This window comes from Thermobia domestica, chromosome 8 (genome assembly GCF_964235325.1).
Source record: "Thermobia domestica chromosome 8, izTheDome1.hap1.1, whole genome shotgun sequence".
NCBI classification, from domain to species: Eukaryota; Metazoa; Arthropoda; class Insecta; order Zygentoma; family Lepismatidae; genus Thermobia; species Thermobia domestica.
This window is the reverse complement of record NC_137461.1, coordinates 153,964,786-153,982,967: the sequence shown is the minus strand read 5'-3', so window position 1 is coordinate 153,982,967 and position 18,182 is coordinate 153,964,786. Positions and strand designations below refer to the sequence as shown.

At 34.7% G+C, this 18,182-nt stretch overlaps 1 protein-coding gene across 2 annotated transcripts in view; it reads left to right on the top strand.

Annotated features, from left to right (window-relative positions):
* Positions 1–1,883: 1,883 nt before the first annotated feature.
* Positions 1,884–18,182, top strand: part of LOC145691872 (clavesin-2-like) — a 34,825-nt gene continuing 18,526 nt past the window's right edge. For both annotated transcript variants that reach the window (XM_081767182.1, XM_081767181.1), the window contains exons 1-3: positions 1,884–2,360; positions 4,046–4,205; positions 17,452–17,704. In XM_081767182.1, coding sequence (XP_081623308.1) covers positions 4,138–4,205; positions 17,452–17,704 — 321 coding nt within the window. In that variant the 5' untranslated portion in view covers positions 1,884–2,360; positions 4,046–4,137. The remainder of the gene's footprint in view (positions 2,361–4,045; positions 4,206–17,451; positions 17,705–18,182) is intronic.

Here is an 18,182-nt window from a genome sequence, read left to right as displayed (position 1 = left end):
TGAAGAAATAATGGAACTCCAACGACGCTGCAGATATGACCTTCAGAAACAGAAAGTAAAAGAATTAGGAGGGAGTGTTAACAAAAGTATACGAACGTTTTGAATCGAAGATTAACAAGGTTATATAGTTACTGATCACCATAGAACCCTTAGCATTTGGGAGGAATACAAAAAATAACGGTATGATCAGAAGACCCGCACCCCTGTCAGTGTTTAGAGCGAGTGAGTTTTCACTGGCTGGAGAATGTAGATCAAACGAAAGGACAGCAGTCTCCTGCTTCAGTTGGCAGTTAAAACAAGAATAAACATAATTGAATATCATTGATATAGCAAGCAGCAAAAGCAATGAGTACTTACGGACTTTTTGTCAACTGTACATTTTTACTTTTCTCGCCTTCTGCTGATAGCGGCATTCTTCACTAGTGCTGCTGTGGGTGTGATAAGACAGTGAGTCATAACTACAGAAAGAAACGAGTTTGAGAACCTTGACTAGACTAACCATTCATCCTACTTTATTTTACGTTACAACAACGAATTTCCAGTTGAATTTGTGAAAAAAAAAAAACACCTCCTAGAGATGACGCCATTCCTTAATACTTTGAACCCCTTCTGCTCAAAAACACAAAACGGGCTTTGTTGTGTGTTATGATATACTAAAGGAGTAACTATTCTCAAAATTTCAGATTTTTTTATCCAGGCCCATTGAAGATATTGGACAGTGAAATATGCCAAATTGGCATAATTCCCCAAAGTTACGATTCTTTTTCAGGCCTTTGGGAGCAGCTACAGGTCTGCAAGTTTTTGAGTATAATCTTATGACACCAGACTACATGCACACACAAATTCATACCTTTACATCAGTTGCTTCCTTTTCCAAAACATGTCTTCAATAATGTCCAAAAACATGTCCAAAAATTTTACTATGTTAGGTCCTGATTTCACCTCTTTCAAGTGGTTTTAGGCAAAAATGTTAACAGATCTAAGTTTTAGCTGTGCACAAGTTGGAGACGTCCAGCAATTTTCAATTTGGTAGGACAAATACATACTAAGATATTCAAAACAACGTAAACACCTGAAATCGAGAAATCGTAAAATGGCGGAAGCTTCTACGCCACCATGCTATGTTGTAAAAAATAATTAATTGTGATTTTGAAGTACTTTTACATTGACTCAACATTTGTGAAAAAATTAGATTTTTTAAAAAAAAGGTTGAGTGGCAATTTTCCTTTTTTTCTCGATCACTTCAAAAGAAGAAGCATTCAACAGAAAAAGATCACTCTTAACTAGCAGGCTCAATATTGGACTAAGGAAGAAGTTGGTGAAGCTATGTATGGAGTATTGGACTGTATGATTCGGAGACTTGGGCACTATGGAAATTAGAGAAGAAATGTTTAGAGAATTTCAAAATGTGGTGTTGGAGGAAGATGGAGGAAAAAGACAAAATGTACATAGAGAGTAATAAACAAAGATGTTTTAAAAGGGATAGGAGAGAAGAGGACGCTTTTAACCACTATACTTCTTAGGAAAGCTAATTGAGTTGGACACATCTTGCGAATAAATTGTGTTCCTCATACTGCTATGGAAGGAAAGCGAGGAACAGGAAGAAGGACACAAGTTTTAGATGTTTTGAAAAACAGAAGAAAATATTGGGAGTTAAAAGAGGAAGACGAAGATCGAGAAAAATGGAAGAAACATATTTTGAGGTCCAAACGTAAAATTAGAAAGTAAAACAGCATCCAGGTTGAGGACCTGTCAATAGGCAGAATAGTTGATAATAGTAAATTCTGATATTCATATTTTGTTTCTTGTTAGTATATTGAACATTTTCTACATGTAACCTGTCGAAACGCAAAATGGTTATAATGAGCTGTGTACGACCAAAGCTTGCAACTTTTCTTGGAGCTTTAAAAAATACTTTTTGCTCAATTTAGAAAAACGGGTTTCCTTTAGATATTTAGCAATAATCCAACGGGAGAAGGAAAAGGGTATCAAAAACACCAAGTGCCCTGTAAGAAGGGTAATCTAATAACTCTAGTCTATCTGTAAAATATGAAAGATAGATCTACTCACGTCACAAATAGTCAATAATACATGTCAATAATACTAATAAAATCAAAATGAAATACGACATAAATTATATATTTTGAGCCTGTAGCTTAAGTTTCCATTATGCACTAATTAGTTTTGTGTATTTTTACAGGAAAATCAATCAAACACTGTAACGTATGGCAAGCCTTTAACAGAGAACGAGATAAGAGCTTTGTCAAAGAAGATAGGAGAGGATCCTCTTCAATTAAAACTGGATGTTGCTTACTTAAAGGAATGGTTAAAGAAACAACCACATCTTCCACAGAATATAGGTATATCTATTGTTATAATTCCTATTTAGCAGGATCATTTGATATTTATGTAATTTTGAGTGAGTAATAATATTCTATCTTTAAACCCAATATATATTATAATCCCAATTTGACGCTCCCTCATTTAACGAAAGATAATTTTAATCCAGAAAATTAATCCTACATGTATAAGGTATTTAAATTTGCGTTTAAAGAAAATTATACTATGTAAATGCCTGTAACTTCCTCCATGTTCACTCTGGAATCTCTGCATACTCTGATCAAAAAAACAATAATTATAATTATTGTTTTTTTGATCAGAGTATGCATTTCTTTATTAAAAATAAATTATTTCGTAACAGTTTCCATAACTTAACGTTATCTTCCTCAGACGCTAATATGTATGTTCATATTAATGTAGATAATAGAGATATGATATATATATATATATATATATATATATATATATATATATATATATATATATATATATATATAATGTAGACAATAGAGAGAGTAACGAGAAAACATGCAATCATTACATCTGTTTTCTGAGCTCCCCTGCAACCACCTTCAACCTGCCTTAAGCTTTCAGTTGTTTGTTGGTGTTTAGCTTCTATGTGTGAGGAATAAACTCAAGTTACCTCCCAAAAACATAAACTCTGTACCCCTGTCTTTGTGTTCTGCTACGGGCCTTCGGTAAGTGTTTATTTGAATGCGGTTTTATTCACCAAATAACTGAATTGTAACTGTCCATACAATGATTATTTCAATATTGTTTGTCATTTTGATAACAGTTTATAATTATGATTTCATAGCACCGAAATTAAATAATACAATTAAATATGTAACTAATAGACAATAATAATAATATAACCTCCATAATAGTATAATACGACATCTGGTATATGTTATACAACATTCGATACATTTTGTATGGCGTCAAATGTATTCTTATTAAAACAAAGCGATTTATTTATAGTAGCAATTCATTATCTGTATTTTCAGGCTTCCAAACTATGCTTTGTATAATCATGGGAAGTCTTATAGAACGGATGTAATCGATCAATCGATCATCCTTCCTTCTTATCTGTCGACAGGTATCATAGCTAAAACTGTAAGATATATATATATATAATAGTTATTTTTTGGCAGCATTTAACCAACACGTTGGCACCTGCAAGCTGAGACAGTACACTCGTAACGACATTGATTTCATGAGTCTGGCACAACTACATAAGCGATAGAAGTGTTTCCAAATTGGTTGGATATAAATCGATCAATCGTCTGTAAAGTAGTTGCATGTGTGATTTCCTAATACAATATTCTTCGTATGCTCATACGCAAATAGCAAATTCAAAATAGTATGCATTAATCGGCACAAATTATGCGCATCTATAAATTAATTATATCGGATATGCATATTGCCGTTTGATAGAAATGTCACATACAAGGAGCCTGTGTTCCTATTGTAGTATTTTGCAGAAAATTGTCTTCATTTTACGGTCATTAGCAAACGCCATTTCAGCTCCATGTTCAAATGAACAGTTTTCTGTTCTAATTCTCTTTCGAACACAAATGAATTGCTCGCAATTAAGAAAATATTTTTCGTGTCAATAGTTGTAAAATTTCTTAATTGTAATTTCAAAATGTTTATTACTTAAACAAAAATCTCGATTTTTAATTTGTGTTTTCCATCTTTGCAGATGATGACATTCTAATTGCATATTTGAGGCAATGTAAATTTAGATTGGAAAAGGTGAAAGAAAAACTAGATCTAAATTTTACATTAAGAGGAATGATCCCAGAATGGTTCAACAATGAGGATGTTTTGGAACCGAAAGTAGACGACGGAATAAAGAGACAGTAAGTAATTTCATCACAACAATACTACTAAATAAAAAGGGAATATTTACTATATGTTTTCTACGCGGTTTTCTCCATGTTTCAAACCCCTTTTGGCCAAATAAAAGGAATTTAATTGTGGTTACATTGTATAGAGGAAGTTGCACTGGTCTATAATAATTCGGTCTAAGTTTTACGGAAGACATTGGTGGATGTTTTATTAAAGTCGATTCAGTAATTTAGGAGTTGATTCAAGACCGGACCAGACGTAAATGTAGAGACAATTATATAAACTCTCTGTAGGCTTGTACAGATTAGATATCAGGGTATTGATTTGTAATTTTTCAAAACGTAGACTCTAACATCCAGATGAATTTGAGCAATTCTTTGGTCTAAATGATTACTATTTGAGATAACTTTTAATTTTTGGTGTATAATAAATGTAATTTCATATTTGTACTAATTTTCATAATTGCATACTTTGTAAAAAGAGTACCTGTAAATTCCGTTGATTTCTTATATGAAATGAAGGTGAAGAAAGTTTCTAGTAAACACAGGTCAAAAAAATGTCTTATTTCGGAGGTATAAAGCACCGATAATGCGAATCATAGCTTGAAGATTATAGGACCTATCGCAAACAGATCAAGAAATTGCTTAGGAACTAGTATACGCTCTATCTAAATACAAATGCTTCGTAATCTTCCAGTAGTGACGCAGTGCATTGTATCGGAGAAATTGGAGAAAGGAGAAATGCTTTTAAGTACAAATAAAGGATAAATGACAATATTCCTGTCATTTACCTTTTAGTCATTGGAAACGGCTAAAAATAACTTTTTTCCCTCATGCTACAGTCAATATTATTCTTAAATATTATGTAACCACACTCAACGTATTTTATTTTCTAAGAAAAGTTTTTGACAATGAAGTGGAAACAAATTTCGATAAATTATAATTCGGTAACGTTTCTAAGAACTAACTTAGTCCTGTTTAAGATTTAAAAAATTACAAAAACGCATATCTTAGCTCTCGATAGGAATTCATGTCTGGAAATATTTTTGACCGTAATCGTTGTACAGGAGTGAAATGTTCCTAACTAATTGGTCGTTAAAAGGTACAAATGTATGACAAACGAAAGTCTTATCATTCAACTCGCAGACGTAACTTAATTTCAACAGGGAATATTTCCACTGTTTTTCTTAAATTCACTCTTGAATAGTTCCTGAATCTTTGGGATAAGCTTGCTGGATTATGCAACAGGATACATGCAAACGATTTTTTAAAACAGTAGAAATCACAATGTTAAGTTACTCGTTCCTTTCACATCCATCTCGTTCATTCACTTTACTATTTTTTTTATTTGAAAGTTAACATAACACAGTGGCTGCCGCACAATTTTTGCGTTACAGGATTTTTTTCTCAAAATGGCATATTTTCGAAATGAAAGATTTTTTTGCTTCTAATGTAAACTTAGTAATTGCAAAAGCGTTTTCCTTTACCAGAGGCTCCACAATTCAACCTTTCTCACTTATTTGATGACGGTTACTCTATCACTTAGACAGTGAAGACGCAAGAGGGGACAAGGGGGTGAGCGCCCCTCTGGTGGTTCCTTCTGCCCCCCTGACTGCCCCTTAGACTCCTACAATCTTAAAATATTTTAAATTTGGTATTTTACACTCTAATATAAATGCCAATCTAATTGTCAGATTTGCATTATAATGCATTTACTATGCGGCGGATTACTGCTCAAGCTTTCTTCTTTGAGCGTCTGGGTATGCATGTGTATTTATGTTTTCTAATTTAGCACTTTTCCGGTAAAGTTATAGATCTTTCATGAATTTTAATTTCCAACAATGAGAATAGGCTTTTTTGTTGAGATTTAGATACATTGTTACGGTGACCATACGTCCCAAGAAAATCGGGACAGTCCCGATTTTAGCGTCTTTAATCCGGCGTCCCGAATAAAGACCCCAATGCCCCGAATATTTTATGGAAAAAAATAAAATCTTTACATTGAGTTTACTTAGAGACTCTGAATAACTTACAAAGGAAAGATCACATTTTGTTTTCGTGGGATCACAAAATTGGTTTACAGTTTTTCATCGAAAAATTTTTAAAATGTATTTGTGAACTAAACTCGGTAAGAATATTAAATTTATTCTTTCGTCGCTGTGCAGCTCTCGCGACTGTCTTAGTTTAAACAACGAATGGGATGGCTGCACTTGCAACTGCACTGCCTCTCCCCTCCAGATCGTCAGCTTCAGTTCAATTCAGTTTGACAGTTATCACCTGAGCAGTGCGCTGTGCTTCCTCGAGCTTTGTTTATTCGTTGAGTGAATTTTGGTTCAACGTTTTGTTGTTGTTCTTTCTTTTTTCGTAAACATGAGTGGTGATAATAAGGCCAAAAGACGTAAGTGTTCGTTTAATGAGGAGTTAAGAAAGGAATATTCCTTCTTTTAAAAAATTAAAAAAAAAGTGACAACCTACTTGTAGCATTATTTTGTACTCAGTGTTCAAGTGAGATTAATATTGCTCATGGTTGCGTCTGCGACATCAAACTTCACATAAAGACTAAAAATCACCTGGTTGGAGTTAATACAGTAGCGATGACAACTTCAATGAGTGAATTTATCACTAAGAATGATTCCGCCAAAAATGAGATTTTAGCAAAAGAGGCAGTTTTTGCGTACCACACTGTAAAGCATAATCATAGCTTTACATCCTTGGATCGTACATCTAAACTTATTTCAACACTATTTGAGCCAAAATACTCTTCTGCAAGAACGAAAGTGAAGCCATAGTATTAACAAAAAAAAAAAAAAGTTTTAGTCCCAGAGTGTTAAAAGCAGTTGTTTCAGGAATTGAGTGAAACATCTTGTTTTACTGTGATGGTTGACAGCTCAAACCATGGTAGTGAAAAATTAGTACCAATCGTTGTGAGATATTTTCATGTGCCTAGTGGAATTAATGTTAAAGCATTAGAGCTTGGAACATTGCCTGGTGAAAAGTAATCATCTCTATGAGTTTGTGTTTTCAGTTTTGAGCCGCAACGATCTGGTTGAGAAATTAGTTGGAGTGTCTGCAGACAATACTAATACAACTTTGGGGGGTGCAAAAATAGGGATCGCAATAATATGTTTCGAAGGTTATCAGCAAACACTAAAAAATCCTTAGCTGGCGTAGGACCCATGGCTCATGTTGTCAATAACTGCATTAACAATGCTGCTGATACACTTCCTGTTGATGCTAAGGTAATAATTGTGAAGTTGTTTAAGTTTTTCCATATCTACACAGTTCAAGTGGCTGAACTAAAGGAGTTCTGCGCATTCATTGATGCTAAGTACCAGAAACTGTTCTCTTATTCGAACACACGATGGCTCAGACTTTTACCTGCTTTAGAACGTGTTCTACAAATGATGGAGCCACTCGGAAACTATCTTTCTGCCCAAGTAAACCCTCCTGTGGTTCTAAAATAGGTTTTTGATTATCCAAATGGAGAATTGTGGCTTTGGTTTTTACACGGTTGTGCATCTCTTTACAACGATGTTGTGAAAAAAATGTAAGGGGATAAAGTATCAGCAACAAATGCAGCACGTGAATATTTGATTTTATATAAGAACTTGACTGACAGAAAACAGTTCTCATTTCTACCGACGAAAGTCAAAGACCTTCAAAAAAAGATTTTGCTGCAGGACAATGCTGTGACTTACAACAGGTGAATGAGACTTTATCTTCTTTTTATGACCATTGCATAACCTATTTACATCTTTGGAAATCAAATGTAGACAGCTTGAATCAACTGTCTTGGATAGATTTAAAGAGGCAGCTAAAATGGGAAGAAGTATAAGAAAGTTAGACTCTTTTTTCAAGATAGTATGTCGCCTATTTCATTTGACAATTTCTTTAACAAACTCATATCTTACAGAGACTGTTTTGTCAGAGTGGACAAATCAGAAGACTTCATCAGAACAAAGCTGGTTAACCATATTCCAGGACTTGAAGAAAGACGATATAAACATTCCTAATCTTAAGATGTTTGTTGAGTTTGTTCTTTACTTGCTGGGAAGAAATGCTTCGGTCGAGAGGGCATTTTCAATGATAAACAACTTTTGGGGTGTTGAAAAGTCCGTGATGTCTATTGATTGTGTAAAATCAACTTTAGTAATACAGACGAACTGTTCACAAACGTGTACAGAAATGTACGAGAACATCAAGAGAAACAAGAATCTTTTAAAAGCTCTGGCCTCATCAGAGAAATATGTATGGCTGGAAAGAGCCCAAACCGTCTTTCTCTATGAACGCTGAAAAAGAGTAGTACAGTGAACGTATGAACTAATCTAATATGCATTTGTTTTCTTCTACTCTGTCCATCAGTTATTGTAATGTTCGTTCTTTAGAATAATTAGCACTAGGGGTAATGTCATTATTTAATAGAGTAATGTAAGTAAGCATAAGAAATAAATTACAAATTACTACTATCCTGTGAACAGGTTTGGATTTCAGCTTAATAATAATAATAATGTTTCATGGCAAAAGAGGGTTGAGAGTAATAAGAACGGTGGCTGAGGCATGGCGTCGTTAGGGTAGTCGGGGACGCCTCCCACCAGATTTTAGTCAAATGTATTAAAATATGTGGCACTTATATATATATATATATAACTTTTGGCGGAAAGAGAATGTTGATCTTCGACCCTCCCCCCGCAAAATTAAAAAGCTAACAACGCCAGTGGCTGAGGGGACTGACTTTAAAAAATGTTCCGATTTTCACTAACAGAAATATGGTCACCGTATACATTGTAGATCCAATTTAAATGAAAACAGAGCTTTTATTGTGCCTAACGTTAGTGAACAGCAGTAGTAGAGTTTGTCGACTTGTTTCCTTCGCATTAAATAAACTGATTAGAAACAAAAGAAAGGTAAAACTTAATTATATATCATGTACATGAAATAACTCCTATGTATTTAACCAGATTTGAATTTTTCAGTTATACATTTTGTTTTAAGGTTCTATATTTTTTTTTTTGAAACATTATTCTCGATACTCAGTATTCATAGCAGATTAATTTGTGAGTACCTGATTCCATTTTGTAGGAGACGAAAAGTGTTGTGCTCTCCTTTACTGCAAATAGCAATAATAAATATCTGGGATTAAACTGATTAGATTTCAATAAAATGTATTGTCAGGGTGCTGATCTTTAGTTAGTAATTGGTATGTACTAGTAATTCCCAGTGGCGAATCTAGACTGTAAAAAGTGGGAGGGCAGCCAAACCCCATACTATGATAGGCACATCAGGAGTATACTATAAACTTTAAAAATATATAAATGATATCATCAATTATCTTTGTCACTCAAAAAACTGGGGGAAGATCTAGGCCCCGGGCTAGATCTGCCACTCGTGTTTCCCTTTACTTCAAAACACTGACGTGAAGTCCATGATATTGTCCACTATATTGAACAGAAATATATGAGGATCTGCTGCAAAGTTTGTACCGCAACCTAGAAGGAATGCAGATGGAATGAAGAAGTTTTAGTTATTTTACATTCTCCCTCTAAAGTTCAATGCTTCTAAACTTTTTTGAAGACCAGTTAAAATTATGGAAACTGTTCCTCACATCACTATTAGTAGCACTACTGTTATCAGATACAAAATAGCGTCGTTTCAAGTGTTATTTGAGTTTGGGGAAGAAGTAATAGACGGAACTAAATCTGATGTATAAGGAGGATGACCTAGAAATTGAAACCCTAGATCATTCAATGTCACTTGTTTCCAGTGCTTTATATAGAGGTGCATTCTCCTGAAGGAGCAGGCTTTTTTTTAGTTTTTCGTGGTATTGCACTTTCAACTTTTCTTTCACTCTTGTGAATAATGCAGAGGTTTTATAATCAATGTCTGGCCCTTGGGCTGGTAGTCTATGAATATGACTTCATCCTTATCCCAGAAAAAAGTTGCAAACACTTTTGCAGCAGACTTATGTCTCTTGATCTTCTTGGTGCGAGAGGAAATGAGTGCTGCCACTTCATTGACTGTTGTTACGTTTCAGAATTATAGTGGTACAACCATGTTTAATATATGGTTACTATTCGTGACAGAAATTGATCGGCATTGCGGTAAAAATCGAGAAGTCTCCCCTTGCTTTCACTCTTTCACTCTTCTGATCTCCTGCCAGATTTTTTGGAAATTCATTATGCCGAGAGGTTGAGGATACCTAAATCATTATGAATTATGCTACCGACGTGTTCTGCAGAAATATCCACAATCTCTGCCACACATTTTGCTGAAATTCTGCAAATTTCAAAAATAATGTCATGAATTTCATTCACGATTTCGGGGATAGTCATTGCTTTTGGTCATCTTGGATTTAAAGCATCATGTGTTGAGAAATCACCATGTTTAAGGTATGTCACTCACTTCTTCACCACTGCATATGACGGAGGGAATTCCCGCAGTGTTTCACTGATTTCCTCATTAATTTACTCCGGTCGCTTTCCTTGGCTGAACAAAAAAAAAAAAAAAAGATGACAGCTGTGATTTCGACGTTCGTGAAATTCGTTAATTGGCAGAGGCCTTAAAAACACAGTAAGCGTTTCGTACAATACAATTTTGTTGAATACAATATGAAAATTTGTATTTGTACATACAGAGATGTATGTGTTCTTCAAAACTCTAAAATTCGTTCTACCTACAACCCTTCTGGGTTTGGCTAAGAGTCTTTTTAGCATCCTTAATATACCTACATAAAATTAATCTTACGTTAAAAGAAGAAATGACAGTAGAGAAACTGGATGTTCTGACAATTCATACTTACTAATTCAACTCGTACTTATTTTTCAAATTGACAAGTAGGCAGGAAATGAGAAGGAAATGTGCTTCTCTTACGATTTCTCTAAAAAAGGAACCTATAAAACACATTTACAAAATTGGTCATAAGAACATAAATCCTGACTCCTCTTTCAGAGATCTTGGTGTAATCATTGATAGTAAGCTTACTTTTGCGGATCACAATATCTTGTACTGCTATGAGAAAAACTGGGACTCCTTTATCGCTTCACTCACATAAAAAATGCTAATTCCTTAAGCTTGTTCTATAAGTCATATGTTGCTCCCACTATTGAATACTGTTCTTCTATCTGGTCTATGGCCTGCCCTACTCATTAAAAAAAAAAAAAACAACTTAAAGTTCGTAATTAATTTCTTTTTAGCCATTGTATCATACCGAGTACCTCACCTCCGAAAACTTCCAAAAAATGACGTTTTAAAATCCCTCAATATCAAACCTCTCCTAGTGAGAAATAAAATTTCTGACCTAATATTTTTGCAAAAAATTGTAAATGGCCACATCATGTGAACTGTTAAGTCAGATCAATTTTCGCGTACCCGCTAGAACAACAGGGTCTAGTGATCTCTTTTACACTCGAGCAGCGAGAATTGATATTGTCCAAAGGTCCCTTCTAAACCGAATTGTCAGTACCTTAATCAGTTACCAGAAACTGTAGAAGTTTTTCAAGTGAGTATACTTTCAGATCATGTATAAATAAGCTATTTTTGTAATGTCGCTGTTGTGTTGTACCATCTTGACCTCAATTGTTATTAAATTGTTATGTTATCAAATTGTTAAAATGTTTCAGTGTAAAATGGCCTAGTGCTGTATCGGAAACCTGTTATAAATAAATAAATAAAACTCTTAGTACTTCTGATCTAAGGATTATCGGCGTAGGTCATGAAGTACGTCGTTATAGCAAAGTTTTACTACTTCTTTGCTTTTGCGTGAACTTTTCTACACTTTTCATGAAACGTAACACCATCCAGTCCTTTAAGTTGTCATTCCTTTCCTTCTTTCACTTTAATCTGGAATCTACTAATTTTCAGTCCCTTTTGTTACTATAAACGTAACACTCTTGCTGAGAGAGGTAGCTTATCTCAGAGGTAGCAAGCCTCGTGCTAGCATTTTTTTAAAAATCTTTGGTGTTACCCGAAGAAAGGGCACAACCCTTTAAACGGGACGACCCGATGAAAGGGCGCAACCCTTTAAACGGAACGACGAAAAAATCTTTAGTGTTGAATTAACATATAGTTACGTTAAAGCGGTAGTTATTTTGTGTTTTAACCATGTATTAGTGTAGACCTTTCGGGTCATAAATACCAACGTGATAGGTTGTTGACAAAATTGAGAGTAGAGGATTAAAGGCAGCAGAGAAGAGCCCATGTGGCGGGCTAATAGCGGGACTGGTGGTTTCAAGCCGGCAATGGCGGTTACAAAGCGCCATGTGGCGGTTAAATGGTGGTACTGGTGGTTTCAAGCTGGCACTAGCAGTTCAGACAAGGATAAACGGCGAATGCGGTCGGTCCGACTACGTCTTGCATATGGGGTTGCTATCAATTTTTTACAGCTCTATTACAAGTAATGGACATTTCCTTTTTGACTAAAGGGGTCGTAATTTAAAGACGTCGTTTAGAACTGGACTTTAATATACCATATTCCTAAAATCTCAGAAAAACGATTCTTACGTTGTTACGGAGATACAACGCTTCAAACACTGCAAAAGTGAGCTGCTTACGCCTTACGTCATCCCTCTGTGAATCGCATTGGAAGCTTCAGGGAATCTGTAGTTTAAATATTCACTCATGTGTTCAAAACACTTCAGTTGATCTGTAAATGTTCATACGAGTATTTTCAATGGGCTAAAGAAAACGAAGTAAGTGTGAAGATGTAGTGAAATAACGTAGTTCGATAATAGTACTGGTCAATTCTCAGAAAGTTCATGGACATGATTATCAGCTTAAGTTTGATCATCCTTCAGTTGAACTCCGTAAAGAATTTAGGTTATTTTTACTGGGAGAAAAATATTTTTCATGTGTTAATTTCCTCGGGCTTCCCCTTAACGCATAATTATCAAATCCACGACGAACTTCCATACTTCAACAGGTTCGAGTCATTGCATGAGCGAAAGGAAGTATTCCCGTAATCAGCTATCTGTGAAGTTTTTTTTTTTTTTTTTTTTTTTTAGCGCAATAATAAAACAAATCTGTGGAAATGAGTTCATTGAGAGGAAAGGAAAACAATTAAAATTCAAAATGTTTGTCCCTGACTGTTTATAGGTATGAAACAACACAAACAATGGCAGAATAACAAAATGTTTCTAGATACTAGAACTTCAATTTTCTGTTTTTCAGGCAGTTACCTCTTTTTTTCTTTAAAACATCAAAATTGTTCAATCTAAAATGCATAGAAAGTAGATTAGCCATATGAAATAATTTACAGTACTCTTGTGGTTACTTGGAGTTTCCTTGAGAAAGTTCTAGTTCAATTACAAAATACTATCTATTATGAAGAAGTCTTGGATTTGGTTTATTGCCACTCAAACTATTAGAGTTTTTGTATTTTATCTCATCCTACGTGCGGTGTAGTGTGAGAAAACAAGATAATTTTATAAAAATAGCATGTGCTTCCATGTTACCAGAAATCAAACAATATATTATACAATCTGTTGCTTAACAATGGGTGTAATTCACATACCATATATATATATATATATATATATATATGCCCCTCTGGAGTGCAACTTCACGTACACATCTTCAGCGTGGGAGACCAGAATTAAATTTCCGGCTGAGCACATGTGGTTCGAATACCACATTAAGCTGTAGATTCACGTCTCACATAGCCACGATGGTGAAGCTTTGAACGCCAAACTTTAATAATCCATCGATGCACGTAAACTGCTAAAATCGAGTCATAGATTACCCCTTTTCAGCTCTTTATTGTTAAAGTTTACTGATATGACCACTTTTTTTGCATGCACTACTCCACATGGTTCCATTTATCTAACAATTCTAGGAATTGTTTTCGAGAGAAAGCAAACTATTCTGAAATGACTTTAAATGAGATATCTTGTGTCGTAAATATGCAAAACAATACATTTCAAAATATTTAGGTTTGAACAATAGAATCCAAAATTTATTTTTGTGATAATTTAAGTCGTAGACCAGTGCAACGATCATGAAATAAGAGACCTGGGTTCAATTTTATGTCAATCGCATGATAAAACTTTTGTTTGGCATACATTTGTATATCCTACGATAAACTTGATTGCAACCGTTTACACTTACCGAATATTTAAGATCGTAAGTATTTCCGGATATAAGTTATTGTCGAAGTCTAAGATTTTATGTATTTTTTTTTATTTTTATTCTTAAACAGTAGTACATTAATAACTACCTCCTTAAAACACTACCGGTTATATTTTAATATCGACATTTCATTTACTTCATTATCAGAGCTTTTCTTCAAAGATAAAATATGTTAACAGTGGTTGCATAACTGATGAAAATAATATTGGCTGCTACATGATGGGGTAACATGATATCAATCATTTCTATTTACTAACAGAGAAATGAAAAAAGTTCTTATTGAATATTGTGATCTACTTTTACATAATTAGTCTATGAAATTCGTTGCACCAGTACCAGACGATTATGAAATACTGCTATTCAGTTAAAGTTTATACTAAATAACTCCTTGAATGGCTTGCGATAGATTATACAGTTTTTAAGCTAGGGCATTTTAAAATATGATGCCTCGTATTTTCGGCGCAAGGGAGCATTTCTCAACTCATATTTACTAAAGTTACATATGTATATAGGCCTATATATTAATTTCATTTGATAAAAAAAAATCACCTTCCGGATTTGGGTGTCGTTATTTCTACGCAACCTATATACTGTTTGGAAGAGTGATGAATAATATTTATTTTCATTCAAAAGCTGCAAGCCGATTTTGATTAAATTGTCAAAATGTAACTTCAGAATGATTTTCTGTTACCTATTGACCATTTTAGAATCTATAGATACGAATAATAGTGAAAAGATAATGTGAAAGTTATTTCAATGAAAACAGAGAAAGATAGAGATCTATCTAGATTAGTAGAAAATTATTGACTGTGATCTGAAGTTTTTGATAACCTTATCGAGAGGCATATATGAGAAATACTTTTTCAGTGAACTTCCCTCACGCTATGGATGGGTCAAACCTGACTTATTTCCGGCATAAATTGTTTCCGGTGAGTTCCAAAAATATTACACATATGTAACCTACAACAGTATGTTTAATGTTTGCCTGCGAATTGTAATTTTTGCATGAATTTCTTAAACGACAAATATAAAAGAATAAACTGAAGGGCTGACCGAGAGAGGGAGCCACACCACACGCCAACGAAAAATGATATTATGGTGGAAATGCATTGCGCTGTCATCTGTCTATCACTTTCCGAACTAAGTGTATGTGTGATTTGTACCCAGTCTTCAAAAATAGGAATGAAAATACATGACGGTTTGCGGCACAATAACTCGTGTCCTGAGAGGAGGGGTCAAATCACACTCCAGCTAGAACGACCAATCAGAAGACACGTCTGCTTGTAAACAAAGATGGCGAAGCCTGGTAGCACGCTACAAAACACAACGGCAACAAAAGGTCGTAAATGTGTGTTAAATGCAGAACAGTGGAAACGAAATGTTGCTGAAGAGGAATGAAACAGTGAACAGCAGTGCAATATGAAAAATGCCTACATGTGTAATTATGTGGCCAGAAACAATAGCATTCCGTGGTTCATCTGAAATCGGATCTTGCTTGCTGGAATTTTTCTTCTGAATCCGAACTACTTTTTACACAAGAAAAAAAACGTTTCTTTTCGGAATCCTGCTTTGGACAAATTAAGAACATTACTATTTTCTTGTTGTATTACATTCTGGTTCACTCACACAAGTTTGAAGAAATACGTCACTACTACCTGGTCCCAAGTCGCACTTTTCTACCGTTCGATGCTGATTTTGGAGTTATCGAGAAAAAATAAGGAAAACAAGTCATATATACATGCCTGAACATGGTATGCTCTTGCTGGAAGAGCCAGAGTGCAGTATCCACTTCATGTAATACGCATGATGACACCTTATATGAAATATGTACAGTCCATTTCCAATGTGTTATTTAAAGATACAGTGGATGAAACTGGCAGTAAGGTGAAAATACGAAAGGTGGCTGTTGTTAGAGTATCGGCTACTGAATCTGGGCTCATCTTGGTTAAATGCACCTACTCATCTGTTGAGGTATGGAAGAAAGGTCGTGTGTTCCAGAAACATCCAGGTACATGATGCAAATGTGTTGTGTACGCTACGTATGACCTAGGCCTCTGTGATAGCTTGCACTTCCTGTATCCCGATGACAGGAAGATCAAAGATCTGAAGTACCATAATCTGATAAAAATGATGCCATTTATTCCACCCGTGTATCACCCATTCTACTGAAATCTGAAATCAGATCATAACACGGACAATATTATACAATGCAATGTTTGTAGTGCTGTAACGGTTTACGTCATTCAACTTGCAGTAACATGAAGATGGGGGGAAGGGGAGTTCGATGAACTATCATATAATACTGAATAGATGTTACAGGTGTAAAGCAGATTACCTTCAGGTATGTAATAACAAATTGGGTTAAGTTAGGTTAGGTTAATAATCTAACCTAACCTATTGTATTTAGTGTGTATTAACCAAAGTGTCAGACATCATCACTGCAAAATATTTCCTTTACATTACTAATATTAGTTTATTACTCTTAACATAACACACTTTACATCATGTATTCTAGGTTAAAAGCTGCACAGATATCTGTAGAGTGGTATGCACAAATAAAAGAACTACCTTCACAGAGGAAAATGTGCAGTTATTTGTTCTACACTTTACCCTTCGATTTCTCGGAATTTAGTCTCTGTGGCTTGGCTCCCTCTCTCGGTTAGCCCCTCAACTCATCGAAAGTAAAGAAAGTAGGGAGATATAGTATAGAAATAAAATGTGACTCTATACCTGCTTGCACTTTCTTTACTAAGCAGCCATAGTGTTTGGAATCGCAAATGCAATTTTTGAACTTCGCACTCCGTTGTAATCAGAAGTGAAAAAACTACTTGGTTCATCCATTGACAAGCTATTTCTATTAAATAAGGTAATATTCCCTTAATATACAATTTCCTCGTAGAAGAAAACAGCTAAACTTCGTCTAAATCTAAACTTTAGAACACATTATTTAAGGACGATCTGAGATTTGAAACTCAACTGGATTTGACATAGAACTCACCTTCTTGAAGGTCTATGAGCTAGATGTAGAGGATTTTATACATATCAAGTAATATAATCTGTTAAAGCTTTTCAGAGAGGACAATATTATTAAATAATTCAGTTAATATTTATATAATGTTAAAATGTCACTATTTTTCAGTGTAATAATTCCCATGAAACAACTAGCATTCGATGACAGTGTAGTTGTAGTAGTTCGACTACCAGATGATCCAAAGGACTATGACGTTAGCTTGTATACGAAGAGAGCTATACTAAGTATTGATTGCGGATATAAGATTCATGGCATGCTTTCCTCAGGATTTACAATGATATGTGACTGCTCGTCAATCACCTTAGCTCATTCGCTGAAGACGCCAGCGTCAGTGATGAAGAAAAATATAAAGTGCTTGATGGTATGTTTGCAAACGTTTTAAAGAAGATTGAATTAATTTGTAACCATGTTGTCTTAGGCGCTCTTCATGACATGGGTCTTTTTCATCTTTAGACTTCTTAGAGATCTTAATGAAATTTTGCACAATGCAAGTAGAGTCCTATTATATTCCAATAGTATTTAAATATATTAATTGATTAACCGATATTTCCGAAAGTCGAGATATTGGTATCGAAATGCTTTTACTCATTTATATATCAATATGTTCGATGTTTCCATAATTTTTATATTACAATATACAGGGTCGTATCCAGAAGTAGTAGGACTGTTTTTTTTTTTTTTTTTAAATTATTGAACATTTTGGTACATCGACTTAATACTCTTCAAAATAGGCCCCTTGGGCATTCACACACTTCTGGTAGCGAGCCTTCCAGATCGCAAAGGACTTCTGGAAGTCGTCCTCCGGAATGCCGTTCAGTGCCCTCGTCGTCGCCGCTTGG